Raw genomic sequence first — 19,641 nt, forward strand, 5'->3', positions numbered from 1 at the left:
CACACTATATATATGCTTAATTAAAAAATGCAAATATGGCCTATAATCTTTAGAAATGTCAGAATCATGAAAGATCAAGGAAATGATCCAGATGAGAGAGATTACAGAGACAAGACAAATAAATGACATACCCAATCCAGGACTGGCGGGGTAAGGGAGAATCTTTAGAAAACTAGCAAAATCTGATGATGCACTTGATATTAAACATCAGCATTTTGGAGCCAGCGCCGTGGCTTAGCAAGCTAAACTTCTATTTTCAGCACCAGCATCCCATATGGGTTTCAATCCTGTAGCTCCACTTCTGATCTAGCTCCCTAATAATGGCCAGGGAAACCCACATGGGAGACCTGGAAGAAGCTAAAGGCTCTTGACTGCCCCAGCTCAGGCTGTTTCTGCCATTTAGGGAGTGAACCAGTGGATGGAAGATCTATGTCTTGGCCCTCCTCTCTTTGTAGCTGCCTTTCAGAAAAAAAAAAAGTACATAAATAAAAAATAAAATTTCGTTTTTACTAGAAGGCAGATTTTCAGAGGAGGAGATACAGAGTGAAAGATTTTTCAACTGCTGATTTACTCCCCAAATGACCAAACTAGTGGGAGCTGAGCTGATCCAAAATCAGGAGCAAGGAGTCTCCACCAGGTGTCTCACGTGGGCACAAGGTACCAAGGACCTGGGCCATCGTCTGCTGCTTTCCCAAGCCACAAGCAGAGACCTGCATCAGAAATAGAGTAGCCAGGACATGAACTGGTGCCCATATGGGATGTACATCCTGCAAGAGGGGGATGAGCCTGCTGAGCCACCATGCCAGCCCCTCAAATAAGTTTTTTTTTTTAATAATTTGAAAAAAAAATGATAGCAGCATTCTATCAATGTCAAATCCCCCAACTTCATCATTAGGTTATGTAACAGGACGTTTCTGTGCTGAGTCGCGATGTGGTCTGAAATACTTGCAGGCAAAAACTCATGATCTCTGCAACCTACTTTCAAATGTTCCAGAAAAAAAAAAAAGCAAGCATAAAGTCCTTTCTGGGGAAAACAAACAAACAAACATGCAAGCAAGCTCGAGCCTCCTCTGGGCCTCCCACGCAGGTGCAAGGGTCCCAAGGCTTTAAGCCATTTTCCACTGCTTTCCCAGGCCACAATCAGAGGGCTGGATGGGAAGTGGAGCTGCCAGGATACAAACTGGAATCCATATGAGATGCCAGTGCTTACAGGTGGAGGATCAGTTGACTGAGCCATTGTGCCACCCCTAAGAAGTTCATTGTACAAAATAAATCAAACTGTAGAGATAGTGAAATCCAAGAATTTGTGGGCAACACTCAACTCAAACCAGCTATTCCTTTTACAGGTCATTTCTTTGTGCCCTAAGCAACAGTGAACTGAATTACTGCCACAAAAGAAAGAGGATTAGTTATCTTCTTGCTGTGAATGGCCAAGTTATTCTACATGCTCATAAATTACCTTACCTTAATCCACACTGTGTCATTGAGAAAACTGAATGGTATGGGTGGATCATCAGGTGTCTGCTTGTTTAGAATGCTGAAATTAATGGAGTCCTTGGCAATTCGGGGTGGAGTCCCAGTCTTCAACCTTCCCACAACGAATCCCAACTTCTCGAGAGTTTGAGCCAATCCTACAGAAGGCTGATCTCCTAGGCGTCCTGCTGGATGCGTCTCCAATCCAATTACAACCTGGCCTCTCAGAAATGTCCCAGTGGTCAGAATGACACTCTCAGCATGTACTGTGCTTCCATCCACTAAATAACGGGCAGGACACAGTAACATTATTTATTTACTTATTTATTTAAAAAGTAGAGTTACAGAGACAGAGAGAGAGAGAGGAGAATCTTCCATCTGCCAGTTCACTCCTTAAATGCTGCAATGGACAGCACTGAGGTACACCAAAATTAGGAACCCAAACCCAATACATCATTGCACCAACTCCAGTAAAATAATGTCCTAACTGTTAGCAGGGGCGCAAATGGAACATGACTAGTTTTCATTAGCACAGGAACCAGGAGTGTCTTTCAGGTCTCCCATGCAAGTGCAGGGTCCCAAGGCTCTGGGCCATCCTCTACTGCTTTCCCAAGACACAGGCAGGGAGCTGAATGGGAGGGGGGCTGCCAGGATTAGAATTGGCGCCCATATGGGATCCCGGTGTGTGCAAGGCGAGGACCTTGTCCATTAGCCTATCGCGCAGGGCCCAAATATTTTTTAAAAAATCATCTTTCATGTCCAACATAGTGGCATAGCAAGGTAATTCTTCACCTGTTAGAGCTAGCATCCTTTATGGACACCAGTTCATGGCCTAGCTGTTCTACCTCCGATCCAGCTCTCTGCTTGTGGACTGGAGGAGGATGGCCCAAGTCTTTGGGACCTTGCATCCATGTGGGAGTTCCTGGCTCCCAGCTTTGTATCAGCTCAGCTCTGACCACTTTTGTGGCCATTTGGGGAATGAACGATTAGATGGAAGACCTTCTCTCCATAAAATCTGCCTCTCAAATAAAAATAAATAAATGTCTTTAATGAATTTTTTGAAGACTCCTCCTCTCTTTGTTAAACAATTTATTTATCCGGGCCCAGCATGATAGCATAATGGCTAAAAGTCCTCATTTTGAATGCGCACCAGGATTCCATACGAGCGCTGGTTCTAATCCCGGCAACTCCACTTTCCATCCAGCTTCCTGCTTGTGGCCTGGGAAAGCAGTTGAGGACGGCCCAAAGCTTTGGGACCCTGCACCTACGTGGGAGACCTGGAAGAGGTTCCTGGTTCCCGGCTTCGGATCAGCTAGCTCCGGTTGTTGCAGTCACTTGGGGAGTGAATCATCGGATGGAAGATCTTCCTCTCTGTCTCTCCTCCTCTCTATATATCTGACTTAGCAATAAAAAAATAGATAAATAAATCTTAAAAAAAAAAAAAACTTATCTATTTGAAGGGCAGAACAACAGTTAGACAGAAAGAGAGATCTTCCATTCACTGGTACACTCCTTAAATGGCTGTAACTGCTGCGCCTGGGCCAGGACAAAGGCAGGGGCCTGGAACTCCATGTGGGTCCCCTATGCAGGTAGCAAATGAAGTGACAATGTAAGCCATCTTCTTGGCTTTTCCAGATACCATAGCAGGAAGCTAGATTAAAAGCGAAGCAGCCACAACAGCCTTCTAATCTGGAATGTGGGTCACATGAAATTTTTTTTGATGATTTTTACATAGTTGATTAGGGTGCAAAGGGTCAAGGGCTACAGGAGAGTGGGTGACACCATTTCCACATTCTTTTTTTTTTTTTTCTTTTCTGCATCAGGGGGAAGGAAGACAAGGGGAGAAGCCATACCAAGCCTCCCAATGCCTCCATATCCTGGGATGGCAGACATCCACTCCACGCCATCCCAGGTTGCCAGATGTGGGGCGAGCTCCAAGGGTCCTACTAAGAGGTTTTGATAGTTCAACAATTCTGAATTACCGCCCCCTTCTCTCAACTCTAAGTATGATGAAATCTATCCACTGGTTGACACCTCAGAGTCTCTGTTTGCCCAGAGATTCACTACCAACACTTGGCTGGGGTAGTTGATCAATTTGTTCTGTCCTCCATCCTCTGTTGTGGTACCAGGTGTTCTCTGCTGGCTCCAATGTACGGCCATTTCCTCCACGTGCACCTGGATATGCAGTCCACTGCTCTATCTAAGCCACTGAGGAGGCCCAGCTCTGACTCATGCACTCCATGGACAGACCATGGAATCTGCAATTCTCTCCATAGTTGGGGTTCTGAGTTCAGTGATTCAGTTGGGGGCATTCCCACAAAAACTCCATCTGAGGTGTTCCCAGACTTGAATTTTTTTTAAAGATTTATTTTATTTTTATTAGAAAGTCAGATATACAGAGAGAAGGAGAGACAGAGAGTGAATCTGCTGATTCACTCCCCAAGCAGCAGCAATGGCCGGAGCTGAGCTGGTCCAAAGCCAGGAGCCAGTAGCTTCTTCCGGGTCTCCCACGCGGGTGCAGAGTCCCAAGGCTTTGGGCCGCCCTTTACTGCTTTCCCAGGCCACAAGCAGGGAGCTGGATAGAAGTGGGGCCGCTGGAATTAGAACTGGGACCCATCTGGGATCCTGACACATGCAAAGCAACGACTTTAGCCACTAGCCCACCGTGCATAGCCCCAGACTTGATTCTTGTGTGTGCTTGCCAATACAAGGTCTGACACAGTCTGTCGTACAAACTGATAGTTGCAATTGCTGTGTCAGTTCTGTTTCTAGCCCTGTCTTCTATGCAAACCAATGACTGTTAGAGTCTAGCCCAATCCTACCCACCGCACATTCGGCCCTCACGCAAACCAGTAACAGTTGCAGCCTAGTCAGAGTGACCCGCAATAACCCCACCAGGTCCGTCCCCTACCCTGGTTCCTGTGTTTGCCAGTATGTAGAGACTGGTCCAGTCTGTCTCATATCCCACTCAGCTCTCATACATGTCAATAGGCACCAAAGCCTAGTTCAACCCAACCAGCCCCACTATCCTGTCACACATCCTGTCACACTATCCTGTCACTATCCTGGCAGGTGCCACACTCTGTCTACCCATGCCTGTCCCAGTCATAGTTCTCATGCTCACCAGTCAGAGTGGTAACCAAGAAGGTGGTGTTCACTGTTTTCCTAATGGGCCCACTCCCAGATCTTGCACTCTCCAGGCAGTTCTGTAGTTTAACTTGACAGAATTTGCCCCACATGCCAGCATCTGCCAGCTGATGCTGTGGCAAAGCCCAACTAACCCACACCAACTCTGGCTTGTGTATGCACCAGTAGGAACAGTCAATGAAGCCTGGCTTTCCCCCAATCCAGCTCAAATGCAAGCCAACATTTGTTGTAGCCCTTCCCAGCCTGGTGTGCCCGCACCCCAGCTCTCCCGCTTACCAGTGGGGGTGGTAGTCCACCAGGGTAGCCCCACACAACCCTCCTACTGGGTTCACCCTTCCCTCCCCCGTCTCATGTGTGCTGGTTGGGCGCTGCGGTCCAGTCTGGCATGGCCATCTCACCTTGGCATTTGCCAGTGGGTGCTGTAGCCTGATTGGTCCCAGCCCACCCTCAATTCCAGCTCACATTGGTGGGGGCTACAGCCTAGCCCAGGCTAGCCAGCCCCCAGTCCTGGCCCTCATGTGAACTGGCTTGTGTTGTGACCCAACCCGGCCTCACCCATAATCTGGTGCTCAAACTCACCAGTGGTGACATGAACTGGCCCAACCTAATTCGCCCCCAACCTGCACCAAATGTATGCTGTTGGGTACCATTCCCTGGCCTGGTCTGGGCTGCTCCCTATCATGGTTCTTGTGCTCACCTGCAGGGACTGTGTCCCAAAAGAGGAGTTCTCCAAGTTCCCCCATCAGAACCTCTCCCAATGCCAGAATCTGCGCACACTGGTGGCTTCATGGGCCAGCCCTACTTTTAGTCCATCTCCTGTCCTAGCAGGAACAGCGTCCTTTCCTGACGGGCTCTCACCCATTCCAGTCTTTACTGTTGGGTATTACAGCCTAAGCAAGCCTGGTCCATACCCAGACATAGCTCACACATGGCTCAGCAGGGGCAGAGACCTAGCCCAGCCCATCCTACATCTACCCTGGTTCTTATGAGCACCAGTGGATGTTAGAGTCTGTCCCAGGCTGGCACACCCCAGACCCAGTCCACAGCCATGCCGAGGGACACTGCAGGTATGTCCACACCAGAGAGCAGGAGCCACTCTGGCCCCTGCACTCACCAGTGGGACCCACAACCCAGCCAGGGCATCCTCTTACCTCCCCAATCAGATCCCCAACAGATCTGTGGCCTGCTGCCAGCCACAGATATCGCATGTTCCAGTGGTTACTCTGACCCAGCTTGGCATAGTTCTTCATCCATCTTGGGCTTTGCCTTTGGAAGCTGTAGCCTGGCCTGACCCAGCCTGCTCCCAATCCCAACTCCTGCTGGCAGGTGTTGGAACCTGGCCCTGCTCAGTCTGCTCCCATCCACAGCTCATGCAAACCGGCAGGTGTGATGGCCTAGCCCAGCATGACCTGTGTTCCAGTCTGGTTTCTGCACTTGCCAGTGAACTGAGGTTTGCTCGGCTCTGCCCAGTCCTCCCCCTTTGAAGACCACCCACACACTTGCCAACAGATGGAGTTTCCTTGCCCAGCTTTCCCAACCCCCAGGTGGTAACCACATGCTCACCAGTGGGAGCTATGACCCACTAGGAGAGTTTCCCAATTGCCCCACTCGGCCCACTCCCAGACTCGAATCTTATGCATGCCAACAGGTGCTAGGCTCTTGCCTGGCACAGCCTGCCTCTCCATCTTGGCCTTTGTATGGGCTTATGAATGTTGAGGCCCGGCCCGCCCCACACCCTGTTTTAGGATACACATGCAGATGCTGCGACCTGGACCTGGCCAGCCTATTTAGCTCATCACCACCCCAACTCTTGAGCTAACAAGTGGGACCTGTATTTCCAAAAGATTGGGGCCACTTATTACCCACAGAATCTATCCCCAGACCTGGTTCTCTCGCATGTGGTTAGTGTCATGGCCCTGCCTAATGTGACTCAACCCGTTCTGACATTCAGTCAGGTACTGGGATTTAGCACTGCTAAACAGGCCCCCAGCCCTAGCTTTCGTGTGGGCTGGCATATGTTTTGCACCAATAAGCCCAACTCAGGACTCCCATGTGGGCTGGTCAATCAGTCTACCCATATAGATCTTCCAGTCTCTCTCCTCCAAACCACCAGGTCTCAGTCCCCTCACTTAACCTGCAAGTACAGTGACCCTGTCACTGGGAGTCCCTCAGGATTCAATCCTCACTTACACGTATGGTGGCCTTATTCATGGATGTCCCTAGGCAGTAATTCCTCACCCCCATGTTCCTGGAACTAGTTGGCAGGCGGTGAACCAGCAAAGCCCGGTGACAGTAGACAATAGACATTCTGACCGCTCAAGCCAAGATGGTGTCAGCTGCTTTCTAAGCAGTCTGGCCAGGCTGCGCCCCCCACCCATCAGCCAAAATAAGCCAATGGAGCAGAGGTTCCCATTCACATGCTTAGCCCTGTCACATGAATTTTCGGACATACTCTAGTATATATTTCTGGAAGAAAGGAAGCAGTTGAAAGAATGTTAACTGACTCAGCAAAGGGGAAATAACTGAAACTCAAGGGTCTGAAGGGAGATACCATGAGGAGTGAAATTAATTTGCCCTACAAAGGAACAGAGATTAGAGAACTGAGAAAGAGAACTGACGAATGCAGAGGGAATCTGTGGCTAAAACGAAAGAGATGAAACTAACATAGCAAGGTTCTGTCCCAGTTCTACCTCACAGAATAATAGAGGGTCATTCTTCCGGTGATGGAGTTAATGGTCATTTAATGTATATGTAATTTCAGCTCGAGATGACAAAAAAGATGGTACTGGTACTGATTATACAACACTGAATCCTTAATGGCACTGATTAACACACTTAAAATGGTCAAATGGTAAATTTTTTATAATGTATATTTCACCACAATAAAAACAGTTGTACAGCTCTCTCCCATTCTTACTGTGCAGATGGACTCAGAGGATGGAAGATGGCAATCTCTCCTTTCCTTCCTGGCCAACTCTCCGTGCATATGGCCCTCCTATGTCTATATGCCTCACCATCTGAATAAACCTCACCACTGTCTTTAATTATAGGTCTGGTGTTATGGCACAACAGGCTAAATCACTTTCTACAATGACAGCATCCCACAGAGGAGGCAGTTCAAGTCCTGGCTGCTTCATTTCTGATCCCGCTAATGCGCCTGGGACAGCAGCAGAGGATGGCCCAAGAATCTGGGCCCCTCCACTCACATGGGAGATCCAGACAAAGCCCCTGCCTCCTGCCTTCAGCCAGGCCCAGCCCTGCTGCCGTGGCCAACTGGGGAGTGAACCAGTGGATAGAAGATCTCTCTTTGACTCTACCCCTCGGTAACCCTGTCTTTCTAATAAGCAATTTTAAAATAAAAAAGGTGTATTTTTATTGGAAAGTCAGATCTGGAGAGAAGGAGAAACAGAGAGAAGGATCTTCCATCTGCCGAATCACTCCCCAAGTGGCTGCAATGGTCAATCAGAGCTGAGCTGACCCGAAGCCAGGAGCCAGGTGATTCTTCTGGGTCTCCCACATGGGTGCAGGGTCCCACGGCTCTGGGCTGTCCTCCACTGCTTTCCCAGGCCACAAGCAGGGAGCTGGATGGGAAGCAGGGCCGCTGGGGTTAGAACTGGAGCCCATATGGGATTCTGGCTTGTGCAAGACGAGGACTTTAGCCACTAGGCTACCGCGCTGGGCCCTCCAACAAGTAATTTTAAAGTCTTATTTTGTTTATTTAAATGGCAGAGTTACAGAGAGGGAGGGAGGGAAGGAGGGGGGGGGAGAGAGAGAGAGAGAGAGAGAGAGATCTTCCATTCATTGGTTCACTCCCCTGATAGCCACAACAGGCTGGGACAGGGCCAAGCTGAAGACAGAGCCACGTCTCCAATGTGAATGTAAGGGTCCACGCACTTGGGGCATCCTCTGCAGTTTTCTCAGTACATTAGCATGGAGCTGGATCAGAAGTGGAACAGCCAACACTGATGCTGGCATTGAGGTGTTAGCTTAACCTACCATGCAACAGTGCTAACACAAATAAATAAATCTTGAAAAAAAAAAAAAAACCAAACCAAACAAACCAAAAAAACCAGTATTGGGCCTGGTGCAATAAGTTAGTAGGCACAACAGCCACAGCCGATCCAAGATACCAGCGAGGAGCCATGCGCTTCTTTCTGGTCTCCCATATGTGCAGGGGCGAAGAACCTGAGGCATCCTCTGCTGCTTTCCCAGTCCACGGCGGGGGGGGGGGGGGGAGGGGCTGTCCCAGCAGTGCAACAGCCAGAGCTGGAACTAGCACTCGTATGGGATGGATGCTGTGCTGCAAGGTGGAGTATTACACTGTCGTGCCAACCCCTGCTCTGCTTCTCATCCAATTTCTTCATAATACATCCTAGAAAGCAGCTCAGTAAGCGAATTTCTGGATGGAATTTGGGCCTTTGGCTTTGGTCTGGCTGTTGTGGGTATTTGGAAGTGACCCAGTGGATGGAAGATCTCTCTCCCTCTCTATGACTCTGCTTTTCAAGTAGATGCAAATAGAATAAACACTTAAGAAAAAAAAGTTGAAGCACCTATCTTGAGGAAGGGAGATAGCTATCTTTCCAACACAAATTTCAAGGTTTCATTTAAACACACAAAAAGACTACGCAGGAGTTGGTGTATGTGTATGGTACAGCCCCTTAAGCCTCAGTCTGGCATGCCAGCATTCCATGTGAGCACTTGTTCAAGTCCTGTTTGCTCCGCTTCTGATCCAGCTCCCTGTTAACATGCCTGGAAAAGCAGCAAATGATGGCACACGAACTTGGGCTCCTACCATCCACGTGGGAGATCCAAGTGAAATTCTACGTTCTTGGCTTCAGCCTGGTCCAGCCGTGGCCACTGTGGGCATTTGAAGAGTGAACCAGCAGATGGAAACTGTCTCTTCTTCTCACGCTTTTCTTTGTTACTGTTCTTTAAAAAAATAAACAAATATTCCCCCTTTCCCCAAAAGGTAATAAAACAAGAGAATACACATTTAAGAAAATTAAAGTCAGAATTTTAAAGAAAGAAATTATAATATACAGTCCGGGGGAAAAGGCACAGGATATAAAATAGCACATTAAGAGATGGGATTCGTGGGGTCTGGCTGTAGGGTTGGGGCAAAAGCAGCTCCCTGCAGTGTGGTAGCTGTGGGGGGTGCCCCAGCCAGGCCGGACCCAATGCTGGGGACTCAGGGAAAAGTCACTGCCAAAAGGCAGTGACCGAGTCCTAGGCTTTCTCCAGGCCTGAGAGAGCTCTTCCCTCAGGGTAAGTACACCATGAGGGAAACCTGGGAACTGGATTAAGGCCCTGGCTCTGCCCTGCCGCTAACATCTTGCGGCAGGAGGAGTTTGAGTGGGGTTCAGCTGTGGGGTTGGGATAGTAAAAAAAAAAAAAAAAAAAAAAAGGAGATGGGAGTCATTACACAGCACAAGCCACCAATGAGATACCCGCTTCCCACCTGGGAGTGCAAGCTCCAGTCCTAGCTCTTCAACTTCTGATCTAGTTTCCTGCTGTTGTTCCCTGGGAGGGAGTGGATGATGGTTAGAATGCTTGGGCCATATCACCCACATGCACTTCCTGGCTCCATTCTTTGGGCTGGCCCAGCCATGGCATTTGGAGAATGATCAAGTGAATGCAAGATATTTCATTATTCTCTCTCTTGCTTTGCATTTAAGATGAACATTTTATTTTTGTGGAAGCCTACACTAGATGATAACGAACCCAAAATTTGAATAAGCTTCATGATGGTAAGAATGAAAAGGAAAACACGATTATTCATACAGCTTTTCCTCAAAGAAAATACAAAAACGTGGCCAGTGTGATGGTTTAACTGGGATCCCATATGGGCACTGATTCATTTCCTGGCTGCATCACTTTCCTTCCAGCTCCCTGCTTGTGGCCTGGGAAAGCAGTGGAGGACAGTTCAAAGGCTTCAGACGCTGCACCAGCGTGGGAGAACTGGAAGAAGCTCCTGGCTCCTGATCAGCTCAGCTCCAGCTGCTGCAGCCATTTGGGAAGTGAAACCAGCAGAAATGGAAGCCCTATCTATTCCCTCTCCCTGTAATTCTGCTTTCCAATAAAAATAAATCAGTCTTTAAAACAAACACAATCATGTGGAATTTGATACATCTACAACCAGTACATACCTAAAACAACCCCACTGACTCGGCATCTCCCAGGGTGTCCAGGCTCTGGTTCTGCAAGAATCAGATCTTCTACAGCTCCCTCCTGAACAGCAAGCAGGGGTGTGTTCAGGATTTCTTTCTGTCAAAAAAGAATGCCAACTGAACCAAGGCATTTAAATAACCACAACAGTCCTTTCTCGTCCCATGCTCTTGTTCTTACCTGCATATTTTGCTTATACAGTTTCCTATCAATCTGAGCTCTCAGACCCCACACAGCTGGCCCTTTTCGCTGGTTTAATACTTTGTAATGCACACCAGACTGGTCACAGATGCGAGAACACAGACCATCCAAGGCATCTACTTCTCTCATTAAATGCCCCTTTCCAATGCCACCAAAGGAGGGATTACAGGACATTTGACCTAAACAGGACAGACATAAACAAAACAAATATGAGCACCTTGCAAACAGTGGGTGTTTAATACAAAAATGTATTTACTACGATCATTTCATATTACAAATAAACAAGAAATAACAGGAAACTTGAAATATATACAACAAAGAAAGTTCTAAAGTACCATTGAGATGCAAGAGTTATCTAGGCACCCTGAAGACAAACCACTGTCTGCATTTCCAAATGAGTCTTTTCATTTTCCGTCTTTTAAAAAAATTGATTTATTTATTTGAAAGTCAAAGTTACTAAGAGTAACACAGTCCCAAGGCTTTGGGTTATCCTCTACTGCTTTCCCAGGTTACAAGCAGGGAGCTGGATGGGAAGTAGAGCAGCTGGAATGTGAGCCAATGCCCATATAAAACCTGGAAGAGGCAAGGAGATGACTTTAGCCACTAGGCTAACAAGCACAGTTTTAAGATATTCCCTGGCACTCATTCATTGTTATAATCAATGATGTCTCTCAGACCTGCTGCAATGGCTCAGTAACTAAATCCTTACCTTGCATGCAATGCCAGGATCCCATATGAGCACCAGTTCATATCCCACCTGCTCCACTTCCCATGCAGCTCTCTGCTTGTAGTCTGGGAAAGTAATTGAGGACGGCCCAAAGCCTTGGTACTCTGTACCCATGTGGGAGACCCAGAAGTTGTCCCTGGCTCCTGATCAGCTCCAATCCAGCGGCTGCAGCCAATTGGAAAGTGAACCGGTGGAAGATCTTTCTGTCTTCCCTCTCTCCGTAAATCTGCCTTTCCAGTAAAAATAAATAAATCTTAAAAAAAGAAAAAGAAAAAACCAAACCTGCTCATTCTTAGAGACTGCATCCATGTGGTTATCTAAAATACATTTTTTTAAAGATTTATTATTTTTATTGGAAAGGTGGATACATATAGAGGAGGAGAGACAGAGAGGAAGATCTTCCATCCGATGATTCACTCCCCAAGTGACTGCAACGGCCGGTGCGCGCCGATCTGAAGCCGGGAACCTGGAACCTCCTCCAGGTCTCCCACGCGGGTGCAGGAACCCAAGGCATTGGGCCGTCCTCAACTGCTTTCCCAGGCCACAAGCAGGGAGCTGGATGGGAAATGGAGCTGCCGGGATTAGAACCAGCGCCCATATGGGATCCCGGCGCGTTCAGGGCGAGGACTTTAGCCGCTAGGCCACACCGCCAGGCCCTAAAATATTTTTAAAAATTTATTTGAAAAACAGAGATAGGGCCCGGTGCCGTGGCCTAGTGGCTAAAAGTCCTTGCCTTGAATGCCCTGGGATCCCATATGGGCGCCGATTCTAATCCCGGCAGCTCCACTTCCCATCCAGCTCCCTGCTTGTGGCTTGGGAAAGCAGTTGAGGATGGCCCAAACCCTTAGGACCCTGCACCCATGTTGGAGACCCGGAAGAAGTTCCTGGCTCCTGGCTTTGGACTGGCACAGCTCTGGCCATTGTAGTCACTTGTGGAGTAAATCATCAGACGGAAGATCTTCCTCTCTGTCTCGCCTCCTTTCTGTAATATCTGACTTTGCAATAAAAATAAATATAAATCTTTAAAAAAAAAAAAAGAAAAAAGAAAAATGGAGATAAGGAGAGCTCTTCCATACATTGATTCACTCCAAAAGCACCTTAAATAGCTGGGAATTGGCTAGGTCTCCCGCGTGCTTGGCAGGGATCCAGCCAACCACTTGAACCGCCCCTCACCTGCTGCCTTCTAGGGTGCATGTTAGCAGGAAGCTGAAATCAGAAGTAAAACTGGACTTATACCCAGGCATTCTGAGAAATGTCTCGAGGCATTTTAATTACTGTGCCAAAGACCGAACCTTACCTTAAGGTTTTTTTTTTTTACTTATTTTTTATTTTTATTGGAAAGTCAGATATTACAGAGAGGACAGAGAGGAAGATCTTCCGTCCAATGATTCACTCCCCAAGTGACCGTAACAGCCGGAGCTGCGCTGATCCAAAGCCAGGAGTCAGGAAATTCCTCCAGGTCTCCAACACAGGTGCAGGGTCCCAAGGGTTTGGGCCGTCCTCAACTGCTTTCCCAGGCCACAAGCAGGGAGCTGGATGGGAAGTGGAGCTGCCGGGATTAGAACCGGCGCCCATATGGGATCCTGGCATGTTCAAGGCGAGGACCTTAGTCGCTAGGCCACTGTGCCACCAGGCCACCTTAAGGTTTTTATGGGAATTGGATGAGTTGGAAAGTTTTGTCAACACCTACATTAAATCCTTCATAGTCACTATGGTCACCACAGGGGGGCTGGAAAGTAGCCTAGGATGCCCCAAAGCTTTGGATCCCTGCACCTGCATGGGACACCCAGAAGAAGCTCCTGGTTCCTGGCGTTGCAATGGCTCCTCTCTGACTGTTGTAGCCCCTTTGGAACGAACCAAAGGATGGAATGTCTCTCTGTTTCTCCTATCTGTTATATCTGCCTTTCAAATAAAAATAAGTAAATAAAGATAAAATACAGTAATAATTTTAATTTTATTAAAGTAAACACCCCTGTAACTCAGTTTAGGGTTAAGGTCTTCATTGGTTAAAAGCAATCACAGTAATTCTGATCCAACCTGACTGTAGAAGGACATTCAGAATCTTTGCTATTGTGGGAGACAATAGCCAAGTGAATCCCCCCTGAAGGCACCAGGAGCAATTGATAAGGTTTAGATAAAGAACCTGCTAGAGAAACTAGCTGTATTTTTGGGGAACTGTACCTTGCTGTTGAGATGTAAATGGCTCAAGCCCCTCCTCCCTGGATGCCTAAGTGACAACCTTTCTTTAAAACCCTGGTGCTGTTGGGCCCGGCCTCGCCTAAAACACACTGGGATCCCACATGGGCGCAGGTTCCAATCCTGGCAGCCCCACTTCCCATCCTGCTCCCTGCTTGTGGCCTGGGAAAGCAGTTGAGGACGGCCCAAAACCTTGGGACCCTGCACCCGCGTGGGAGACCTGGAAGAGGTTCCAGGTTCCCGGCATCGGATTGGCGTGCACCGGCCATTGCGGCTCACTTGGGGAGTGACTCATCGATGGAAGATCTTCCTCTCTGTCTCTCCTCCTCTCTGTATATCTGACTTTGTAATAAAATAAATAAATCTTTAAAAAAAAAACAACACTGCTGCTGTTAATAAACTTCGGCTAGTGACCATCAGTCAGTAGTCCACGCGTGTTATGGGCTCCATGCACCAAGTCCATCGCTGTGGGACAGTAACACCTGACAATGTCTGATACAACGGAAACAGCTGAAGAAAAGTCATTAAGGGTTTCAAGGAAAGGGCAGTTTGTTTTAGAGATTCAAGAGAGGTCAAACATCCTTGGTTGATAGTGGTCTGGATGGGCCTCTGGAACTACGGTAGATACTGTGTATCCCGGACAGAAGACAAGCTAAGAGTGCCATCATAACGTCATAACGGAGTGCAGGAATCTGAATCCTGGCCCGATGTGGGGCTGCCAATTTAATGAATCAAAGTGCTGATCTACCTGAGCATTTCTTCTTAGATAATACATACTATTCTACCTTTTGATTAATAATACATATTCTTCCACTTGTAGATTATTCCAGTAGAATTTTCTGTTACTTGCAAAGTGAGATAACACACAAAGAAAACTTAACGCAATCTCTGCTGCAGAGTACATGAGAAATATTTACTAGGAATTAATGTATTTTTCAAGTTAGTATATTTTCCATGATCTTTCACTTTTAAAATTCACATCTTTTTTAGAATCTTTTAAAAGACTTATTTGAAAGGCAGAGATTCAGAGAGAGAGAGGTGCTTTCCTTCCCCTGATTCATTCCTATATGTCTGCAACAGCCAAGGATGGGCCAGGCTGAAGCCAGGAGTCAGGAGCTTCTGCTAGGTCTCCCACGTGGGGTGCAGAGGTCCGAGCATTTAGGAAAGCTGCGTTAGCAGGGAGCGGGACTGGAAGTGGAGCAGTTAAGACCTGAACTGCCTCTCATTATACCAGAGAACTGTCCCTAATTTCTTTTTACATTGTAAATTCTCCATAAGGTGAGCCATATGCAATTCTACTTAAAATCCTTTTTTTCCCTTTTAATTTGAAAGGCACAGAGACAAGGTGGGAAATAGGAACAGAGATCTTTAATCTCCTACTTTGCTGCCCAAATGCCTGCAACACTGTGTACTGAGCTAGGCTGAAGGCAGGAGCTGAGAACTTAATATGAATGTTCTATGCAAGAGGTGGCAAAGAAGCCACTACCTCCCAGCCTGCTCCCATGATAGGCACAAGCTCGAGGTTCAAGGACTTACATCCAGGCATTTCTGTGCAGGTTAAGAACACCCACAGCTGTGCCCCAAGCACTATGCCTAATGCCCACAGCAACTCATGCTTTTTACTTCATTTCTTAGAGATTTATTTGAAATTAGGGCCCAGCGCAGTGTGGCCTAGCGGCTAAAGTTCTCGCCTTGAACACACCAGGATCCCATATGGGCGCCGGTTCTAATCCCGGCAGCTCCACTTCCCATCCAGCTCCCTGCTTGTGGCCTGGGAAAGCAGTTGAGGACGGCCCAAACCCTTGGGATCCTGCACCCGCGTGGGAGACCCGGAAGAGGTTCCAGGTTCCCGGCTTCGGATCAGCGCGCACCGGCCATTGTGGCTCACTTGGGGAGTGAATCATTGGATGGAAGATCTTCCTCTCTGCTTTTTCTCCTCTCTGTATATCTGACTTTGTAATAAAAAATAAAAATAAAAAACCTTTTCAAAAAAGATTTATTTGAAATTCAGAGTTACATAGAGATAGAAGAAAAAAATATATATCTGTGCTGTTTCCTCCCCAGATGGCCCAGCAGCTAGGGCACCCATGTGTGATGCCAGCACTGCAGGCATGGCTTTACAAAGTATGCCACAATGCTGGCTCCCATTCATGCTTGCTGAATGAACTGATGCATATTGCAAAAGGGAAGAGATGGTAACACTAACTCAACTGAACAATTAAATGAGACGAAGATGTATGTGAGGCAAGAGGTTAGCTTAGCAGTTAAGTGTCTAATATTGCGCATCGCAGTACCAGAAGAACACACGTGGCGTCTCTTGACTCCAGCCTCCTGTGACACAGTCCGAGGAAAGCGGTGGTGAAGGCCCTTGGGTTCCTCTCCCTGTCCAGCAGACTCTGGCTCCCAGCTTCAGCTTAGTCCAGGTTGCCTAATGTGTGTGCGGAACTGAACTCACAGATGGAAACTCACTCTATCTCTTTGCTTCTCAAATAAACAAACACCTTAAAAAGAATTTTTTGCGTACTACACTAAGCTTCTGCCTGCAATGCTGGCATCCCCAAAAGGCACATGTTTGTGTCCTGACTGCTCTACTTCAGATCCAGTACCCTGTTGATGTGCCTGAGGAAGCAGTGGAGGACAGCCCAAGTCCCTGAGCCACTCCATCTACGTTGAAGAACCAGAAGAAACTCCTGGTTCCTTGCTTTGGATTGGCTCAGCTCTGGCTACTGTGACTGTCCGGGGAGTGAACCAGCAGATGAAATGAAATGTGTGTGTCTTTCCTAGTCTCTGTAACTCTGCCTTTCAAATCACAAAATAAACTTTGGAGGAAAAAAAACCACACCATTTTCCAGGACAGGCACTGGCACAGTGGGTTAAGCCACTGTCTGGGATGTCTGGAGTAGAATCTTACCTCCACTTCCAAGTCACCTACTGCACAACTTGGGAAGTGGCAGATGCTGGCTCTAGTACACGGGTCTCTATCACTTCTGAGTGAGACAAAGATGGAATTCTTGGCTCTGAACTTCAGCACGGCACAGCCCTGACCACTGCAGGTATCTGGAGGGTGAACCAGTAGACAGACATCTGTTATTCTGCCTTTTAAGTAAGTCAAATAACAACCAAAATAAACCTCTCCCTTAAAAAGCTTTTTTTTTCCTACACTAAGTAGTCTCAAATTTATAAACTATTAGGATTACTATGACAATCCAGCTCCCTGCTGGTAGCCTGGGAAAGCAGAGAAAGATGGCCCCAGTCATTGGGCTCTTGTGTCCGCATGGCAGACTCCAAAGAAGCTCCTGGCTTATGCCTTCAGAGTAGCCCAGCTCTGGTCATTGCAGCCATCTGAGCGTACAAAGTCAGACCTTGATCAGAACTGGGAATGATGGGCCTGGCGCAGTAGCCCAGCAGCTAAATCCTCGCCTTGCATGAGCCCGAATCCCATACTGGCACCAGTTCATGTCCTGGTTGTTTCACTTTCCCTCTAGCTCCCTGCTTGTGGCCTGGGAAAGCAGTAGAAGATGGTCCAAAGCCTTGGGACCCTGCACCCTGTGGGAGACCTGGAGGAAGTTCCTGACTCCTGGGTTTGGACCAGCCCAGCTCTGGTCATTGCAGCCATTTGGGGAGTGAACCAGCAGAAGGAAGATCTTGCTGTCTCTCTGCTCAGTAACTCTGCCTTTCAGATAAAAATAAATATTTTTTAAAAATCTTTACACAAACTCACAGGATATAGAAAACAAGCTCGAAAAGCCTTTCCCTTTTGTTGCGAAGGGCAAACAAACAAATAAACCCAAAACCCTCTTAAAAAAAGCATAATATTCCAGATTGGTGTAAAATTAAAAACTTGCTGTCCCTGAATGCAAAAAAAAGACAACGGCACAGAATATGCATGAACCACAACTGGTCACTCATGCTTTAAATTTCAGGAAGTTTCACCTGTTACACTAAAGTAAGTTATCTTTCTTTGCTGAAGTCAAGTATAGAAATACTTGACATTTTGTTGTATCAGCTTTCATAAATATGGGCCTTTGTGGGCCTGGCATGATAGCGTAGCGGTTAAAGTCCTCGCCTTGATGCACTGGGATCCCATATGGGTGCAGTCCCGCTTCCCCTCCAGCTCCCTGCTTGTGGCCTGGGAAAGCAGTGGAGGACAGCCCAAAGCCTTGGGACCCTGCACCCGTGTGGGAGACCTAGATGAGGCTCCAGGCTCCTGTCTTTGCATTGGCATAGTATTGGCTGTTGCGGCCGCTTGGGGAGTGAACCATCGGATGGAAGAGCTTTCTCTCTGTCTCTCCTCCTATCTGCATATCTGCCTTTCAAAACAACAACAACAAAAAAACCACACAAATAAATCTTTTAAAAAAAAGCCTTTGCTTTTAAGATACTATCTTATTAATTATTTAAATATAATTAGAAATGCAATTAAACAGAAAAGTCAGATGACATTGTGTTAACAGAATATGGGTTTTGATGAGAATCCTTTATGTTCGATAGAATGTTATTGTTAATAGCATTTAATGATGAGTTTAGTCTTTTAGTACTGTTTTTGTTCATTGGATTGTTTCTATTTTAGTACAAAGGTAGTGCAAGTCTTTTTTTTTTAAGGCACACACTAAAATGACTACTAAAACAGTGCAATCTTCCCGTACTCATACAACCTTCTCACCCAAATAGAGTCACTGCCTATAGTGCATATTCCTACACAACCAGAAACTGAGTGGTCATTTAAAAATTTTTCAGCATGAAAAATTTTTACAACACAAAGCCAACATCCCTAAGCAAACGGCAGAGAGCAGACAGAACCAGGCATAACTTACACGGTGATGTTTAAGCTAGCACCTGTCATGCTAGAGAGTGGTCTTGCTTTAATTACAGGTGTCCATCATTAATTAAGAGCAAACAAAACACAAAAAAGCACCATCGAGTCTTGAGAAGGAACCTAAGAAACACTTCTTAGGAATACAGGACGCAGTGAGTAGCACGTGTTTTCGGAAAGCAACAAGGCAGCAGAAGGTAGACCACCACAGCTGGCTTCGCCTCCGGCTCCGTCACCAGCCCCAGCCCGGTTACCCGCCTGATCCCTGGAGCCACCACAGGGCTGGGGAGCGAACGGGTCACCCCACCGGGCGCCGAGCACTGGCAGCCCGCGCCCCAAGTCAAGCAGCACACACCCGTGCTCCTCACCGATCGTATCCACGCGGTGCGTGAGTAGCAGAGTGCGGGAGCCGCACCGAGCCGCGGCGGCGGCGGCCTCGGTGCCGGCATGGCCTCCACCGATGACGACCACGTCGAAGTGCCGAATCCGGGCCGTCGCGCTGTCGGTACTGAACTGAGCCAACGGAAGGGGATGTTTGCTGAGGGACGCTGCGATGCAGCGGCCGCAGCCTCTGACGGAGAACATTCTGGAAGCAAGCTTGAAAGGCTGCCTGACTTGGAGGGAGGCACGAAGCTCCTTAGACGAGGGAATAGCCGCCGGGCGCAGCCATCTTGCCTTAAGGTCACGGCGCAGCGTCTGCGTGCAGCGTCGCTGCTGATTGGCGGCTTGGGGCAGGCCGTGGCACGGCGTCCGTGGTTACCTCGGCGCTGTGGTGATGGGCTCCCACTGAAGGTCGCCCCGCCAGGTGTCCATCTGCAGACTACGGATGTGATCACGTTACCTTGTTAGAGTGCTTGAATTTTCTCGTGCACCATTACGTTGGCTTCTGTCAATAGAAAACCGAAAATAGGAAGAGATT

The 19,641-nt window shown here is 47.7% G+C and overlaps 1 protein-coding gene across 1 annotated transcript in view; it reads right to left on the reverse strand.

The window, feature by feature from the left end:
* The window catches only part of MTO1 (mitochondrial tRNA translation optimization 1), a 38,294-nt gene extending 18,947 nt beyond the window's left edge, over nt 1-19,347 (reverse strand). The window contains exons 1-4 of the mRNA XM_012925550.3: nt 19,091-19,347; nt 10,966-11,165; nt 10,767-10,884; nt 1,465-1,754 (exon numbers count right to left, since the gene is read on the reverse strand). Coding sequence (XP_012781004.2) covers nt 1,465-1,754; nt 10,767-10,884; nt 10,966-11,165; nt 19,091-19,307 — 825 coding nt within the window. The 5' untranslated portion in view covers nt 19,308-19,347. The remainder of the gene's footprint in view (nt 1-1,464; nt 1,755-10,766; nt 10,885-10,965; nt 11,166-19,090) is intronic.
* Nucleotides 19,348-19,641: the final 294 nt, after the last annotated feature.

This window comes from Ochotona princeps, chromosome 1 (genome assembly GCF_030435755.1).
Source record: "Ochotona princeps isolate mOchPri1 chromosome 1, mOchPri1.hap1, whole genome shotgun sequence".
In the NCBI taxonomy this organism is placed as follows: domain Eukaryota; kingdom Metazoa; phylum Chordata; class Mammalia; order Lagomorpha; family Ochotonidae; genus Ochotona; species Ochotona princeps.